This window comes from Lepus europaeus, chromosome 7, assembly GCF_033115175.1.
Source record: "Lepus europaeus isolate LE1 chromosome 7, mLepTim1.pri, whole genome shotgun sequence".
NCBI classification, from domain to species: Eukaryota; Metazoa; Chordata; class Mammalia; order Lagomorpha; family Leporidae; genus Lepus; species Lepus europaeus.
The window spans coordinates 105,572,858-105,589,329 of record NC_084833.1 but is presented as its reverse complement, the minus strand read 5'-3'; the positions used below and the strand labels follow the sequence as shown (position 1 = coordinate 105,589,329).

The window sequence follows — 16,472 nt, the reverse complement described above, 5'->3', positions numbered from 1 at the left end:
TAGATGAGTTTTAAAGATAAGTATGAGTACTTCCATATACCACTCAATTTTCTTCATAGTTAGTATCTTCCATAAACATGATACATTTATCAGAAATAAAGTAATATTGAAAAACTATCAACTAGTTTATTTAGCTTTCACCAATTTTTCCAGAAATATCCTTTTTCTGTTCCCAGAACCAATTCAGGATACCATGTTACATTTAGCCATCATGTCTTCTTAGTCTCTTCTAATCTGGGACAGCTTCATGGTCTTTGTCATTCATGACTGACTATCTAAAAATTGATCTGAGAGGCCGGCGCTAGGGCTCAATAGGCTAATCCTCCTCCACCTGCAGCGCCGGCACACCGGGTTCTAGTTCCGGTTGGGGCGCTGGATTCTGTCCCGGTTGCCCCTCTTCCAGGCCAGCTCTCTGCTATGGCCCAGGAGTGCAGTGGAGGATGGCCCAAGTCTTTGGGCCCTGCACCCGCATGGGAGACCAAGAGAAGCACCTGGCTCCTGGCTTAGGATCAGCACAATGCGCCAGCCGCGGCAGCCATTGGAGGGTGAACCAATGGCAAAAGGAAGACCTTTCTCTCTGTCTCTCTCTCTCACTGTCCACTCTGTCAAAAAAAAAAAAAAAAAGATCTGAGAGGCAGGGACAGAGAACTCCCATCCCCTGGTTCACTTCCAAATGCCCACAACAGACAGGACTGAGCTGGGCCAAAGCCAGGAATGTAATCCAGGTCTTCTAAATGGGTAGCAGGAACACAATTAATTCATTGTCACCATTGCTTCTGAGGGGCTCCATTAATAGGAAGCTGAATTCAGGAGCTAGAGTTGGGAACTGAACCAAGGTACTTCAATACAGGACACAGTCTTAACCATTAGACTAAATACCCACTCCAGTTTGACATCTTTTTTATTCTTTTTTTTTTTTTTAAATATTTATTTATTTGAAAGTCAGAGTTACACAGAGAGAGGAGAGGCAGAGAGAGAGAGTGGTCTTCCATCCAATGGTTTACTCCCCAACTGGCCGCAACGGCCAGAACTGCGCCAATCCGAAGCCAGGAGCCAGGAGCTTCTTCCAGGTCTCCCACGTGGGTATAGGGGCCCAAGGACTTAGGCCATCTTCTATGCTTTCCCAGGCCATAGCAGAGAGCTGGATCGGAAGTGGAGCAGCCAGGTCTTGAACCAGTGCCCATATGGGATGCCAGTGCTTCAGGCCAGGGTGTTTAACCCGCTGCACCACAGCGCCAGCCCCCAACATCTTTTTTATTCTTGATGATTTAATTACTTACTTGAAAGGTCGAGTTACAGAAAGAGAGTGGGAGAGGCAGAGAGAGGCAGAGAGAGAGAGACAGAGAACGAGAATCTTCCATCTGCTGGTTCATTCCCCAAACGGTCACAACAGCAGGAGCTGGGCCAGCCCAAAGCCAGGAGCCAGGAGCCTTTTCCAGGTCTCCCAGGTGGGTGCCAAGAGCCCAAGCACTTGGGCCATCTTCTGCTGTTTTTCCAGGCAAATTAGCACAGAGCTGGATTGGAAGTGGAGCACCTGGGACTTGAACTGGCATCCATCTTTGACATCTTTGATGAGTACTGGTCAGGTGGTTTGTAGAACAGCCCTCAATTTGGGTCTGATTTTTCCTCAAGCACAGACTAAGATCACCATCTTTTTTTTTTAAAGACTGCCACAGAGATGATATGCCCTCCTTGTTGCATCCTTTCAGCAGGTACATGCTATCACTGTGACTTATTAATAATGATGTTGACACTGATCATTTGCCAGGGTTCTCCAGTGGAACATTATTTTTCATAATCTGTTAGGAGTCGTAAACAAAAACCAGTCTACACTAAAGGTGAGGAAAATTAAGCTGCATCTGCTAGAAGCAGGAACATAAAAAGTATATGGCCTTATGTAAAATCACCGAAGTAATGCAGAGAAACATACTCTGCGGCTGGGCAAATACTGTATGCTTTCTCCTTAACATTACATCTACCAGTTTAATTTTTAAAAATGTTCATTCTGGGGCATATTTTATAAACTTTATTTATTTATCACTATTTGAAGGGCAAAGAGCTAAGAGATCCTCCATCTGCTGGCTCACTACCCAAATGCCCAAGACAGCTAGAGCTAGGTCACACCAGTCAGAACCTGGAATTCAATGCAGGCCTTCCACTTTAGTGGCAGGAATCCAGTCACCTCAGCCATGACCACTGCTTCCCAGAGTGTTCACCAACAGGAAACTGGAACAGTAAGTGGGGCCAGGACTCAAACCCAGGAACTGATTCAGGATACAGGCATCACCCTAAGTGGTATCCTAACTATGGCCCAAACACTTGTGCCCACCAATTTTCATATTCTTCAGTGGATTTGCTTTTGGTAGTGATTATCATGAGAGGTCTACTGATGGTTTTCTTTTCCTTTTTTCCTTCCACATTAAGTAAAATTCTCCAAATGGGACAGGTGTTGTGGCACAGCAGGTTAAGACCCCAACTGGGACAGCTATATCCCCTACTGCAGTTATCTGGGGTCATGTCCTATTGCCATTTCTGATCCAGCTTCCCGCTAATGTGCCTGGGAGGCAGAGGACGATGACTCAAAATCTTGGGGTCTTACCACTCACATGGGAAGACTCTGATGGAGTTCTTGGCTCCTGACTCCAGACTGGCCCAGTACCAGCTATTGTGGCCATCTGGAGAGTACTCCAATAGAGAGAAGTAAGGGTCGGCGCCGCGGCTCAATAGGCTAATCCTCCCCTTTGCGGCACCGGCACACCGGGTTCTAGTCCCGGTTGGGGTGCCGGATTCTGTCCCGGCTGCCCCTCTTCCAGGCCAGCTCTCTGCTGTGGCCCGGGAGCGCAGTGGAGGATGGCCCAAGTGCTTGGGCCCTGCACCCACCCCATGGGAGACCAGGAGAAGCACCTGTCTCCTGCCATCGGATCAGCGCAGTGCGCCGGCCGTGGCAGCCATTGGAGGGTGAACCAACGGCAAAGGAAGACCTTTCTCTCTGTCTGTCTCTCTCACTGTCCACTCCGCCTGTCAAAAAAAAAAAAAAAAAACAGAGAGAGAGAGAGAGAAGTAATCTCTGACTCTCTCAAGTATACATACATACGTAAAACTTAAAAACACATATTTAGGGGCTAGCGTTGTGGCTCAGCAGGTTAAAGTCCCGGTCTGCAGTGCTGGCATCCCATATGGTCATTGGTTTTAGTCCCAGCTGCTCCACTTCCAAACCAGCTGTCTGCTATGGCCTGGGAAAGCAGTGGAAAATAGCTCAAGCCATTGGGTCTCCGCACCAGCATGGGAGGCCCAGAAGAAGCGCCTAGCTCCTGGCTTCAGATCGACACTGTTCTGGCGGCCATTTGGAGAGTGATGGAAGACCTCTCTGTCTCTCTCTCTCTCTGCCTAACAAATAAATAAATCTTAAAAAAACTCACATATTTATATATTTAGATGCAACTTATCCCTGTTGCTTATTCATTCAATTATGTATTTATGGACATGTGGATTCACGAGCATCTAGTCATTCTTTGTGTTATAAGCCAAAAATATATTATCAACTTTTCCAGTGTCACATTTTGGGTGCTCTTTCAGGCTGGTTCCAAGAGATCAACATTATCATCAATGAGATGAACCAGTTTCAGATACCCTCTATGTCATACATCACAGAAGACACCATGCTAGTGACATTCTTATCCACCTTTCTCCCCTCTTCTTCCCTATTTTCTTTTATTACAAGATAGGCTAAGTTCATCTTTTATTTTTCCATGCTTCAGCTGTAGAATCAACCAATTGTTCAAGGACTCCCAGTTCCTTTCACTGGTCACAGTATTTAGGAACCAAGATTTAGATATATCTTACATTTTAATTCTTATCATAAGTTTTTTTTTTTTTTTTTTTTGACAGGCAGAGTGGATAGTGAGAGAGAGACAGAGAGAAAAGTCTTCCTTTTTGCCGTTGGTTCACCCTCCAATGGCCGCTGCGGCCAGCGCATCTCGCTGATCCGATGGCAGGAGCCAGGTGCTTCTCCTGGTCTCCCATGCGGGTGCAGGGCCCAAGCACTTGGGCCATCCTCCACTGCACTCCCTGGCCATAGCAGAGAGCTGGCCCGGAAGAGGGGCAACCGGGATAGAATCCGGTGCCCCAACCGGAACTAGAACCCGATGTGCCGGTGCCGCAAGGCGGAGGATTAGCCTGTTAAGCCATGGCGCCGGCCGTTAAAACAATTTATTTCAATATCTGGATCTGTTTTTCTAACGTAACTGTCTTTTTTTTCAGCCAGTGTTCATTATATAAATTCTGTTAACAAGTAAGGAACAACCAAGGCAGCCAGGTTTAGTTAATACTTTTAATAAAGGTAAAAATGGCCTAAATGTCCATCAATGAGAAAATGAGCAAATCAAATGCGGTATTTTCATATATAGTAGTGGGTGCTATTTAAAGAATGAAAACTGAAGCCAGTAGCATGGTGCATCAAATTAAGCTGCCACCTGTGATGCCAGTAGCACACACGAGTGCCAGTCTGAGTCCTGGCTGATCTATTTCCAATCGAGCTCCCTGTTAATGAGCCTGGGAAAGCAGAACATGATCCAAGTACTTGCGCTCCTACCATCCACCTGGGAAACTTGAATGGAATTCCAGACTCAAGGTTTAAGCTGGAACTGACAGCAGAGCCAGGCATTCTGACACAGGATGAGGGGATCTTTAACTGCTGCTCCAAATGCCAGCTCCCTTAATACTTTTTAAAAAAATGTAACCTAGTAAGTATAACCAAGGTAACTAATCCATATGAGAACAGTTCAAAAAAAATAGTGCCACTAAAAATAAGCTAGTTGACAGATGAATTTTTAAAGCTAAAAATAAAAAAAAAAACCACACACACAGAGAATACTATACAATTATGAGGATTTTAATAGAATCACAAAACACTAACACATTAAACTTTGAGGACTTAATTAGTTATATAGAACCTGTTATTTTGAGGAGGTAATATGGTTGGAAACAGATTAAATTAGTTGCAGCTAAGTATATAACATTTTATCAAAAGGAAGCTAATAATATTAAAGATGGAAATAAAGTGCTAGAAAATTATGAAATCCATCAAGATGACAAAAAGGTCAGTTTGAAGGTATCCCACTTGCTAACTGAGAAAATGTGAGCTTCAAAGTAAGAATGGTAATGAATTATAACCAAAGAATAAAATAAGAATCCATGAATCCATACTATAGTAAATAAGAACCGATTGTGGCCAATACCACTTCAACCAAGCAATCTAAGTTAAGATTACCAACGAGACAAACCAACATCATGTGCCTTCTAGGTGATGTGCTACAGACGCATCACTTTATTGATAGCCTGCAAAAAATACACAGTATCAATCTTGATTATGAGAAAAGGAATAAATCCAAACAGAAGGCCATTGCACATTAAATGGCCTATACCTTCATATGAGAAACAAAGGCCAAGAAATGTTTCAGATTAAAGGGAGAAAAAAAGAGACACAACAACTGAATGTAATGTGATTCTGGACTGAGAAGAAAATTGTTATAAACATCACTGAGTCAACTGGAGAAATCTGATCATGGTTTTGGATTAGGCAATAGTATTATACCAATGTTAACCTACCTGATTTTAACAACTATCCTAAAGTTATATAAGCAATGTCCTTGTTCTTAGAAAATATGCTAAAAAAGCTGAGTGGTAAAGGAGAATGATGAGTGCAGCTTACTCTCAAACGTTCAGGAAAAAAAATGGATGTCAGTTTATACATACACAAATAGATATAGATGGACTAACTACGCAGATGTGACAAAATGTTAACAACTATCAATCTAGGTGAAGGATGTCAAGAGTTCTTTCTAAAATTACAATAACATTTGTGCAATTTGGAAATTACTTCAAAATAAAAATCCTAAAAAAAATTATCTTAACCAGAGGACAATTACCAAGTTATATGAACATCCTAAACTCCAACAGAATGAGGATCAGGTATGATATTTCTAATGTTAGATTTTTATTTATAGCAATTAAGTTTGTTAGTTACAAGTATTATAACCATCCCTTTGCAGTTTTGGTCAAAGGCCCTAAAAATTTTCAGACTCATCTCATGTAAGTAGTATACATGCACTTCCTCTTACCTGAGACATCCATCTGTCATCTCCTTGAATATCTTCTGCGGCATGTGGAATAGCTGCTGGGTTTGAGTCTCCTTGGCTCATTCTACACCTGAGGAAAATTGTCTATGTTATGCTTCATTTATTAACAATAATGTTCGTTACCGCTTACTTAAATACTACATGGCAGGTTTTAAATAACCATTTGTTTCACTGTCATTTAGCCTAGAAACTAAAAAACTAGGGTTTATTTTCAGTAGTGATGAATTCCACACATGACCACTTCAGCCTCATAAATACAGCATCACTAAACTTCCAGACAGGTCTGTACTGTGTCCTAAAATCTGCTTTTGATACATATATTATACCTACATTAGTTTTTCATGACTGTATGTTTCTGTAAATACCAAAGCACACAAGGAATTAGATACCCATATAATACAATGAAACCTGTATTACCACCTTCTAGACTTCTGGAGTTACACATGTAAGAATTACTATAGGGACTGGCAATTGTGGTGTAGCAGGTTAAGCCCCTGCCTACAGTGCTGGCATCCCATATGGGTGCCGGTTCAAGTGGCAGCTGCTCCAATTCCGATCTAGCTCCCTCCTAATGTGCCAGGGAAAGCCGTGGAAAATGGCCCAAACGCTTGGGCCCCTGCCACCCATGTGGGAATCCTGAATGAAGCTCTTGGCTCCTGGCTCTGGCTCAGTACAGCCCAGCCCTGACAGTTGTGGCCATCTGAGGAGTAAACCAGCAGATGGAAGATCTCTCTGTGTTGCCCTCTTTCTATAATTCTGCCTCTCAAATAAATAAAATAAATCTTAAAAAGATATGTACTACACCGGCGCCGCGGCTCACTAGGCTAATCCTCCGCCCTATGGCACCAGTACACCGGGTTCTAGTCCCGGTCGGGGCGCCGGATTCTGTCCCGGTTGCCCCTCTTCCAGGCCAGCTCTCTGCTGTGGCCAGGGAGTGCAGTGGAGGATGGCCCAAGTGCTTGGGCCCTGCACCCCATGGGAGACCAGGAGAAGCACCTGTCTCCTGCCATCGGATCAGCGAGATGCGCTGGCTGCAGCGGCCATTGGAGGGTGAACCAACGGCAAAAAGGAAGACCTTTCTCTCTGTCTCTCTCTCTCACTGTTCACTCTGCCTGTCAAAAAAAAAAAAAAAAGATATGTACTACAGCAATGATTAGAATCCATAGGTTACTAAAATTCACAGATAAATGTAGAATCAATTACTATGAAATCTAATCACAGGTTTTGGCACTGGTCTTTGACAAACGTTTACTAGATATTTTGACAAATCTCCACTTACATTTATTTTACAGATTTATTTTGTTTATTTGAAAGGTACTGTGACAGAGACAGAGACTCAGAAACAGAGATCTTCCATCCTCTGGTTCACTCCCTAAATGGCTGCAAGAGCTGGGGCTGGGGCAGGCCAAAGCCAGGAGCCTGGAACTGCATCTGTGTATCCCACATGGGTGCAGGGGCCCAAGCACTCAGACCATCCTTGGCTCTTTCCAGGTGTGTCAGCAGGGAACTAGCTTGGAAGAGGAGCAGCTGGGACTCAAACTGGTGCTCTGATATGGGATGCCGGCACTGAAGGCAGAGGTTTAATCCACTGCACTACAGTGCTGGCCCCTCCACTAAAAAATTTAGTGGTGATGAGATAGTGGGGAAGAAGGAATAAGCAAAATTTAGCAAAATTAGAAGCACTAGTCTTCTAAAAAGACATGTAAGAAGCCAAACTATTTTCAACCAACTCTTGAGAATACATCAGGCTCTAAATGCAAACAATGAAAAAGAAAAAAAAAAAAGTGGAGTTTTATTGCTTAGAGTAACAGATAACATTCTCTCTATGAGCAATGGTTTTATTTCTCTTGCTATCCTCCAAACAGTTAAACTTTCTCTGAAAGATTAAATTATATTCATTCAACACACACACACTCTCACATTGAGTACACAAAACACACTGGATTTCCAAGACAGTTTTTTAGAATCCCAAGTACCAAGCCTTAGAAATGAAAGCATACCATCATGAAAAAACAAATTACAGAAGCAAACAGATGGAACTCAGTACAAATGACACTAGGTCTAATAAAAATAATCAGGCTGAGGGCTAACCCCAGAGTACTACAAAAGGAAGAAAACAATCAGAGAATTGAGGCAATATGTGCAGTAAGTGACAGGAGGGGGTCTGAAATTAGGTTTGTCTGACCTCAGTAACATCACATCTGGCTCACTGATCATAAATTAATTCACACTGACTCCCTAAAGGGGCATAATATCTAACCACTTCACTCAGAAGGTACATGCAACATGGAACTAAGTATAACAACATAAAATATAAGAAATCATAAAGAACTTCAAGATGAATCTGCATGGCTCGAATCAGACTACAGAATCTATTTGGGGTTTCATTATCTAAAGCACAGAAAAACTGAAGATGTATAAAGGAAAAAGAAAATGACTTAACATGTTAAAAGATAGCCATATAAAAGGGGGCTGGTGTTGTGTCATTAAGGTACTGACTACGAAGTTGGCATCCCAAATGGGCACCGGTTGGAGTCTTGGTTGCTCCACTTCCAATTCAGCTCTCTACTAATGGCCTGGGAAAGCAGCAACAGATGGCCCTGGACCCACATTAGAGACCTGGATGAATCTGCTGGCTTCTGCCTGGCCCAGTCCCAAGCATAATGGCTTCTTGGGGAGTGAACCAGCAGATGGAAGATCTCTGTCCTTCATTCATCTTAAAAAAGAAAAAAAAAAAACAGTTTGGAGTTTTTTTGCTTTTGTTTTGAAATCAATAAAACATTCTACATTTTTTAAAGAGATATTTATTTATTTGAAAGGCAGAGTTAGAGGGGAGGACAAAGAGATCTTCCATTTGCTGGTTCACGCCCCAAAAAGCTGCAATGGCCAGAGCTGAGCTGATCGGAAACCTGAAACCAGGAGCTTCTTCTGGGTCCCCGACGTGGGTGCAAGGGCCCAAGCACTTGGACCATCGTCTGCTGCTTTCCCAGGTGCATTAGCAGGGAGCTGGATTGGAAGTGGAGTAGCCAGGACTTGAACTGGGGCCTATAAAGGATACCGGTATGCAGGTGCTGGCACCATATTCTATACTTTATATATAAGAGTTTCTTTGAGTCTAAGTTCAGTTTTGGCTATTTAGGTTAAATTTGACATGATCCTTAATACAAATGAATTTTAAAAGTACCTTCTTTTCATACAGATCAAAAAGCTCTTCCTGGATTTAAGACACATAAGGGGCAAAGAACCTTTTCTGTGAAGAAATATAAAATACAACTCTATTTTCTATTCACTAAATGAAAAAGTCTAGTTCCCACCTTTTTAAACAGATTCTTAAAATCCAGTCATTTCATTAGTTATAGCCTCACTTATTCTCCTACCTGAAGAAATGCTTAACATGTTAGGTTATCAGTGAGGCAAAAGTTAATTGAAAGAATTTATTAAGTAGATTGAGAGCTCATTACTGAAAAGAAATTTTTTTAAAAAAATATTTATCTATTTATTTGAAAGTCAGAGTTACACAGAGAAAGGAAAAGAGAGAAAGAGATCCACCATCCACTGGTTCACTCCCCAAATGACCATAAATGCCAGCGCTGGCCCAGGCTGAAGCCAGGAGCCAAGAGTTTCTTCCAGGTCTCCCATGTGGACACAAAGGCCCAAGCTCCTGGGCCATCTTCCATTGCTTTCCTAGGTACATTAGAAGGGAAGCTGGATTGGAAGTAGAGCAACCAGGACTCAAACACGCAGCTGGTGGCTTAACCTACTGTGCCATAATGCCGGCCCCAACAGGTCAAATTTCTAACACTGAATACAAAATGAGGTGGCCTGACTCACAAAGTAGATTTCTCTCAATGGGGATAAAAGAGGGTAGGTGAATATCTAATAGGAAAGCAGAAAGTAAAGTAAAGCATGTGATTGAAGGATGGCTCAGATTAGTGGGGTCTAAATATGCTCAATGTCTTAGAATCTATTTGAAATTTCCCAATATACACATATTTGTACATAAATATGTGAATTACTGTTAATATGTATGTTAAATTATTACTATATTAAAAATAAAAGAAAGTTCTAGTTTTTTCCTACATTTCTTTTTTTTAAAAAGATTTATTTATTTGAAAGACAGGGGGTCGGTGCCGTGACGCTCTAGGTTAATCCTCCACCTGCGGCGCCGGCATCCCATATGGGCACCAGTTCTAGTCCCGGTTGCTCCTCTTCCAGTCCAGCTCTCTGCTGCGGCCTGGGATAGCAGAAGATGGCCCAGGTCCTTGGCCCCTGCACCTGCATGGCAGACTGGGAAGAAGCACCTGGCTCCTGGCTTCGGAATGGCGCAGCTCCGGCTGTTGCGGCCATTTGGGGACTGAACCAGCAGATGGAAGGCCTTTCTCTCTGCCTCTCTCTCTGTCTGTAACTCTGTCAAATAAATAAATAAAATCTTTAAAAAAAAAAAGACTTGAGTTACAGAGAGAGGTAGAGACACTGGTTCACTCCCCAGAAGGCTGCAATGGCCGGAGCTGCGCCGATCCAAAGCCAGCAGCCAGGAGCTTCTTCCGGGTCTCCGTACGTGGGTTCAGGGGCCCAAGGACTTGGGCTATCTTTTACTGCTATCCCAGGCTATAGCAGAGAGCTGGATCAGAAGAGGAGCAGCTGGTACTAGAACCGGCGTCCATATGGGATGCCAGCACTTCAGGCCAGGGCTTTAACCAGTGTGCCACAGTGCCGGCCCATTCCTATATTTCAATGCATAATTTTATGACCATTGGGGGTGTCTGTCTATATCCTACTTTTGATAGGGAGAGTTACAGAGAGAGGGAGAGATGGTGGGGTGGGGCGGGCATGGGCGTGGGGGTAGGCTTTCACAGGCTGGTTTCACTCCCCAAATGGCTACAAGTGCCAGGGCTGTGCCAGGTCAAAGCAAGGAGCTTCTTCTGAGTCTGGAAGTACAGCAACAGGGACTTGGTGTCCACGTGGGATGTCAGCACTGCAGATGACAGCTTAACCCACTACACCACAATGCTGGCCCCTAGACTCTACTTTTTTTTTTTTTTTTCTTAAAGATATATTTATTGGAGCCAGCACTGTGGCATAGTGGGTAAAGCCTCCACCTGCAGTGCCGGCATCCCATATGGGAGCCAGTTCATGTCCTGGCTGCTCTATTTCCGATTCAGCTCTCTGCTATGGCCTGGGAAAGCAGAATAAGATGGCCCAAGTGCGTGGGCCCCTGCACTTGTGTGGGAGACCTGCAAGAAGCTCCTGGTGCCTGACTTTGGAATGGCCCAGTCCCAGCTGTTGCGGCCATTTGGGGAGTGAACCAGTGGATGGAAGACCTTTCTCTCTGTCCCTACCTCTTTAACTTTACTTTTCAAGTAAATAAAATAAACCTTTAAAAATAAATAAATAAATAAAACTGAGGCCGGCGCCGCGGCTCACTAGGCTAATCCTCCGCCTTGCGGCGCCGGCACACCAGGTTCTAGTCCCGGTCGGGGCACCGGATTCTGTCCCGGTTGCCCCTCTTCCAGGCCAGCTCTCTACTGTGGCCAGGGAGTGCAGTGGAGGATGGCCCAAGTGCTTGGGCCCTGCACCCCATGGGAGACCAGGAGAAGCACCTGGCTCCTGCCATCGGATCAGCGCGGTGCGCTGGCCGCAGCGCGCCAACCGCGGCGGCCATTGGAGGGTGAACCAACGGCAAAGGAAGACCTTTCTCTCTCTCTCTCTCTCTCTGTCCACTCTGCCTGTCAAATAAAATAAAATAAAATAAAATAAAATAAATAAATAAATAAAAGTGACGGGCTGGTGTTGTGACACAGCTGGTTAACCCACCTGCAAAACCACAATTCCATGTGAGCCTTAGTTATTATTGCCATCTACCTCCCTGCTCCTGGGAAAGCAGAGGAAGGTGGTCCAAGTGCTTAGGGCCCCTGCCAACCATGTAGGAGACCTGAATGGAGTTCCTGACTTTGGTCTAGCCCATTCCCTGGTGTTGCAGCAATTTGGAGTGAACAAGCAGATGGGAGATCTCTCTCTGTAAGTCTTCTAAGTAAATAAATAAATCTTTAATAAATAAATAAAGCCAAAGCTCAAAGCCATCTAAGGAATCTACTCCATGACAGTATAGCTGGTAAGTAAGAGAGCTGCGACTTGAACCCATGACAGGTTGAGGATCCCTTATTCAAAATGCTTGGGACCTAGGTGTGTCAAATTTCAGATTTTTTTCAGATCTTGGAACACCTATATGTACATAAGGTATTTTGGGGGATGGGATCTAAGTCTTCACACAAATTCATGTTTCATATATAGACTATTAAGCTAATCTTATACAGTGTAAATTCTAACTTACTAAGTTGCTTCACCTATGTTTTCTATTAATACTACCCAATCTTAATGACATTCTTATACTCTGAACAAAACACTTTTCCATCTCAATCCTCAATTTCTTGACTGACAAAAAAGGGCATATGGACAGAAAAACTGAAGAACAAGATGTTCCTTATCTAATACTACAAGGCAAGTGGAACTAGGAAAAGCTCACAAAATATTCCCAATTAAGTAGTCTTTTTTCCCCCTTTTAACTATGAAAACAAGGCCATTCCTCTTTCCCTACAAGGGCATAGCATCTGAGTGAAAATTAGCTTCTTTGTGCCTTCAGACACTTGGATTTTGTATTATTTTCCAAATCTAAATATTATAATACAAAGTAGCTTTCAGTTTTACTGATGCCTATGACTTGGTAACATTTTTAAATACCAGGAAAAGAAAAGCTGATCCATAAACCCAGGCCAACTCCTCTGGATATGCACAAATTAGGGGACTGTGCATCTGGAGGATTCAATTTTTCTAGGAGTTAGAGAAAATAAAATGTTGGCCGGCGCCGTGGCTTAACAGGCTAATCCTCCGCCTTGCGGCGCCGGCACACCGGGTTCTAGTCCTGGTCGGGGCGCTGGATTCTATCCTGGTTGCCCCTCTTCCAAGCCAGCTCTCTGCTATGGCCTGGGAAGGCAGCAGAGGATGGCCCAAGTCCTTGGGCCCTGCACCCGCATGGGAGACCAGGAGAAGCACCTGGCTCCTGCCATCGGATCAGCGCGATGCGCCGGCCGCAGTGGCCATTGGAGGGTGAACCAACAGCAAAAAGGAAGACCTTTCTCTCTGTCTGTCTCTCTCACTATCCACTCTGCCTGTCAATAAAATAAAATAAAATGTTGTATTCTTTTTAAAGATTTATTTTATTTGAAAGGCAGAGTTACAGGAGTGGAAGGGGGACAGAGAAAGATCTTCCATGCACTGGTTCACGCCCCAGTGGCCTCAATGGCCTCAGCTGGGCTGGGCAAAAAACAGGAGCCAGGAACTCCATCTGGGTCTCCAATGTGGGCGGCAGGGGATCAAGCGCTTGGGCCATCATCTGCTGCTCTCCCAAGCACATCAGCATAGAGCTGGCTCAGAAGCAGAGGAGTCAGGACTCAAACTGGTGCTCATATGGGATGCCAGTGTCATGAGTGGTGGCTTAATCTGCTGTGCCACAACACTGGCCCCCAAATGTTGTATTCTTATGTTAAAATAAATAATCCAGGGTTAGCCCGAGGGAAGCTTGTGGTAGGTCACAAAAATCTGGCTGACTTTGGGTTTCCTGCCTCATGTAGAGGGCAATGCTGTAACGTGGCCATCTTCAGAACAGTGGAAAAATGAAAAAACAAAGTACCAAGAGGGAGGGATGTGACTCCCATCTCACCTTCCTGATTCATAATAATCTCCCCATGCAGCAAGTCACCGACGTCTGAGATTGCACAAACAGCAGGCTCAGTTAGAAAAACACAACACAGAGAAGATGAAGGGTCCAAAAACAAAGTTTTGTTAAATTTGCCACAAGAAGCCATATTTCAGGGAAGCTTTAATTGCCCATTTAAATGAGCTGCCTTGGAAGATGAGAAGTGATTGGCACAATTTCCCTGCATTTTAGATCTCCTCTTAACTTGGGCTATGACAATACAACACCAGACTTCCCAATTGCATGTACCACCAGCGCAGTGTAGTGTATGTAAGCAGAAGCTAGTTCCGACAACAAAGAATTAAAAATTCTCGAGCTGAGGTGGGAGCTTCTTTAGTTTGGACCAGGAGGAAGACAGAAAAGGAAGAATTCAAAAATTTAGGCCGTTTGCACCCACACCCAAACTCTCCGTTTAATTTCAGGGGGAGCTGATTGGGTTGTTCTGCAGAGGGAGGCGGGCCAACTCACGAATACGCTGGCTCAGTGCACTGGTGGGTGGGTCCGGGGTAGAGAACATCCATAATTTATTATCAAATCCCCGAGCCAACAAATTAAACCACAGTGACTTCCTACTCCTCCCCTGCTCCCCCACAGGAGGCAACCTTTATGTCAGAACGCGGTGCCACGAAGAACCCAAGAACGCAAGCCTTCCCAAGGCGAAAAAGACAATCCTATTTGCTCTTTCCTGTCTCCACACATCTTGGCCCCTCACTCACTCCTCACCCCCATTCTAAGGGTGCACAAATTGAGGCCGAGGCTTAAGTGCTCACTTTCCTTACGGTTTGCATATCAATGATGAAACGGAATGCTGGCCTGGGAGCTATGGAAAAGCAGAATGAGTCACCACACAACGGATGCACCGAACATCCACACCAGAAAGACCTCATCTGGTAAACGGACATGCCTCTGGAAAACACCGCCCCCCACGCCTCCCCCCACCACCGCCGCAGGTGCAACCGAGCTGGCTGACCTTGGGCAAAGGACCAGCCTCTCGGGGCCTCATCCCTAAAATGAGATGCTGCACTCAGCCGCCTTCCAGGAAGTAGCCCCTGCCGAACCCTGACATGGACCTTCCGAATCCGTAACAGGAGTTTCTCAAGAGTTGTAAAGGGGACGGAAGAGCGCTCGGTAAAAAAAAAAAAAAAAAAAAAAAAAAAAAAAAAAAAAACGGAGCAACTGCGACAAGGCGCAAGGCGAGCCAGAGAGGAGGCGCGGAGGTGCAGGCTCAGGGATGGAGGGAAAAGGCTCCGCTGGGGCTGGAGCCGCCAGAGCTGCCCAACCAGCGTGCGTGCAGGAGCGGACAGGCGGCCAAAGGGACCCGAGGGCGCCGAGAGGCCTGCTCCGGGGGTGCGGGGCAGGGGATCGGCCAGCGCGGTCCGCCCCGCCACGCCGCTGCTCCAAGGCAAAGGCGGGGTGCGGCGCCGGCCAGCGGCTGAGGAAAAGTCGACGGGCTCGGGGCTGCGGTGCTAGAAGAAAGGGTCTCGGCGGACGGCGAGCGACGCGAGCGGCCGGGGACCAACGCCGGGCCTGCGAGAGGGCGCGCGCGAGGCCCCCACGGGCCGGCGGCGCGGGGGGAGGGGCGCGGTGGGGGAGGGGCGGCCGAGGGCCTCTCACAATAACCCCTCGCAGCCCCTTCCAGCTCCCACCTCTCGGCCACGGGTTCCCCGCGATCCTGGATGCACTCACTCAGGTAGAGGGGTCCGTGTGGGCCCCAAGCGGCTGCGGCGTCGGCGGGTGGCGCGTCTGTCGCTCCCTCGGTCCCGGCGGCCCCGCTCCGGCGCGTCCCTCCTCGGGCCCCAGCACCAGCAGCAGCGCCTCCACTTCCGGTTCCCCTGCCACTCAGGCAAATGGCTTCCGGAAGTCCCGCCCCCATCCCGCCCGGCCTCTGCGTGGCCCCTGCGCCGCACTTTCCCTGTCAGCCGGCGCGCTGGGCTCGCGCGCAGGTGTCCTGCCACGCCCCGCCAGGTTCCCCGCTTTGTTCTCGCCCCTGCGCTCCTTTCGCTCGTGGGGTGCGCCGTTCGGGCCTCCACCTTCCCTCCAGCTGCATCCCTCCATCCTGCATTTGCATTCATGTCGCGGCGGTGTGCAGATGGCATTCGGGACAATGTAGCGTGACCTCACACTGACGCCATTCCCTTCCCACCCCTGCAACCTGGCCTCCTTCTCCACCCTTGGAATAGACCATATTGCTGAAACTGGGAGGGAAATGGGACCCCGAGGTTAATGAGGCAATCTCAATTTCTATGATGAATATACAGGGTGAGACGACAACATAGGGAAGAGCGACTCCAGCCTTTTCTTAAAAGATCTGCCCGGTTTAGGGGAAAACATACAAAGTCAATATCGAAAGCACTATATGCTGAACGCTAGAGAAACGCGGGATCTCTAGGGGCACAGCAACGCAGCGGCAAACCCCGGCTGGCCCTGAGGGGGGCTTCTTTCCCACCCAAGCTGGTGAATCAGCAGAACCTTCCTGGCATCTGACGCCTGGGGAGAGGGAGGAGCGGGAGGGAGACTGATAATTTTGCTGACAAAAATTCCTGGGGCCTTAAGGGTCAAGATCTATCAAATTATGTTTCAGG

At 46.1% G+C, this 16,472-nt stretch overlaps 1 protein-coding gene across 2 annotated transcripts in view; it reads right to left on the bottom strand.

Annotated features, from left to right (window-relative positions):
* The window catches only part of PAFAH1B2 (platelet activating factor acetylhydrolase 1b catalytic subunit 2), a 30,192-nt gene extending 14,509 nt beyond the window's left edge, over positions 1–15,683 (bottom strand). Inside the window, exons 1-2 of one of the 2 annotated variants that reach the window (XM_062197079.1) lie at positions 15,577–15,683; positions 6,120–6,207 (exon numbers count right to left, since the gene is read on the bottom strand). In XM_062197079.1, coding sequence (XP_062053063.1) covers positions 6,120–6,200 — 81 coding nt within the window. In that variant the 5' untranslated portion in view covers positions 6,201–6,207; positions 15,577–15,683. Of the gene's footprint in view, positions 1–6,119; positions 6,208–15,536 lie in introns of both variants that reach the window. The other variant, XM_062197078.1, reaches the window with a different exon arrangement.
* Positions 15,684–16,472: the final 789 nt, after the last annotated feature.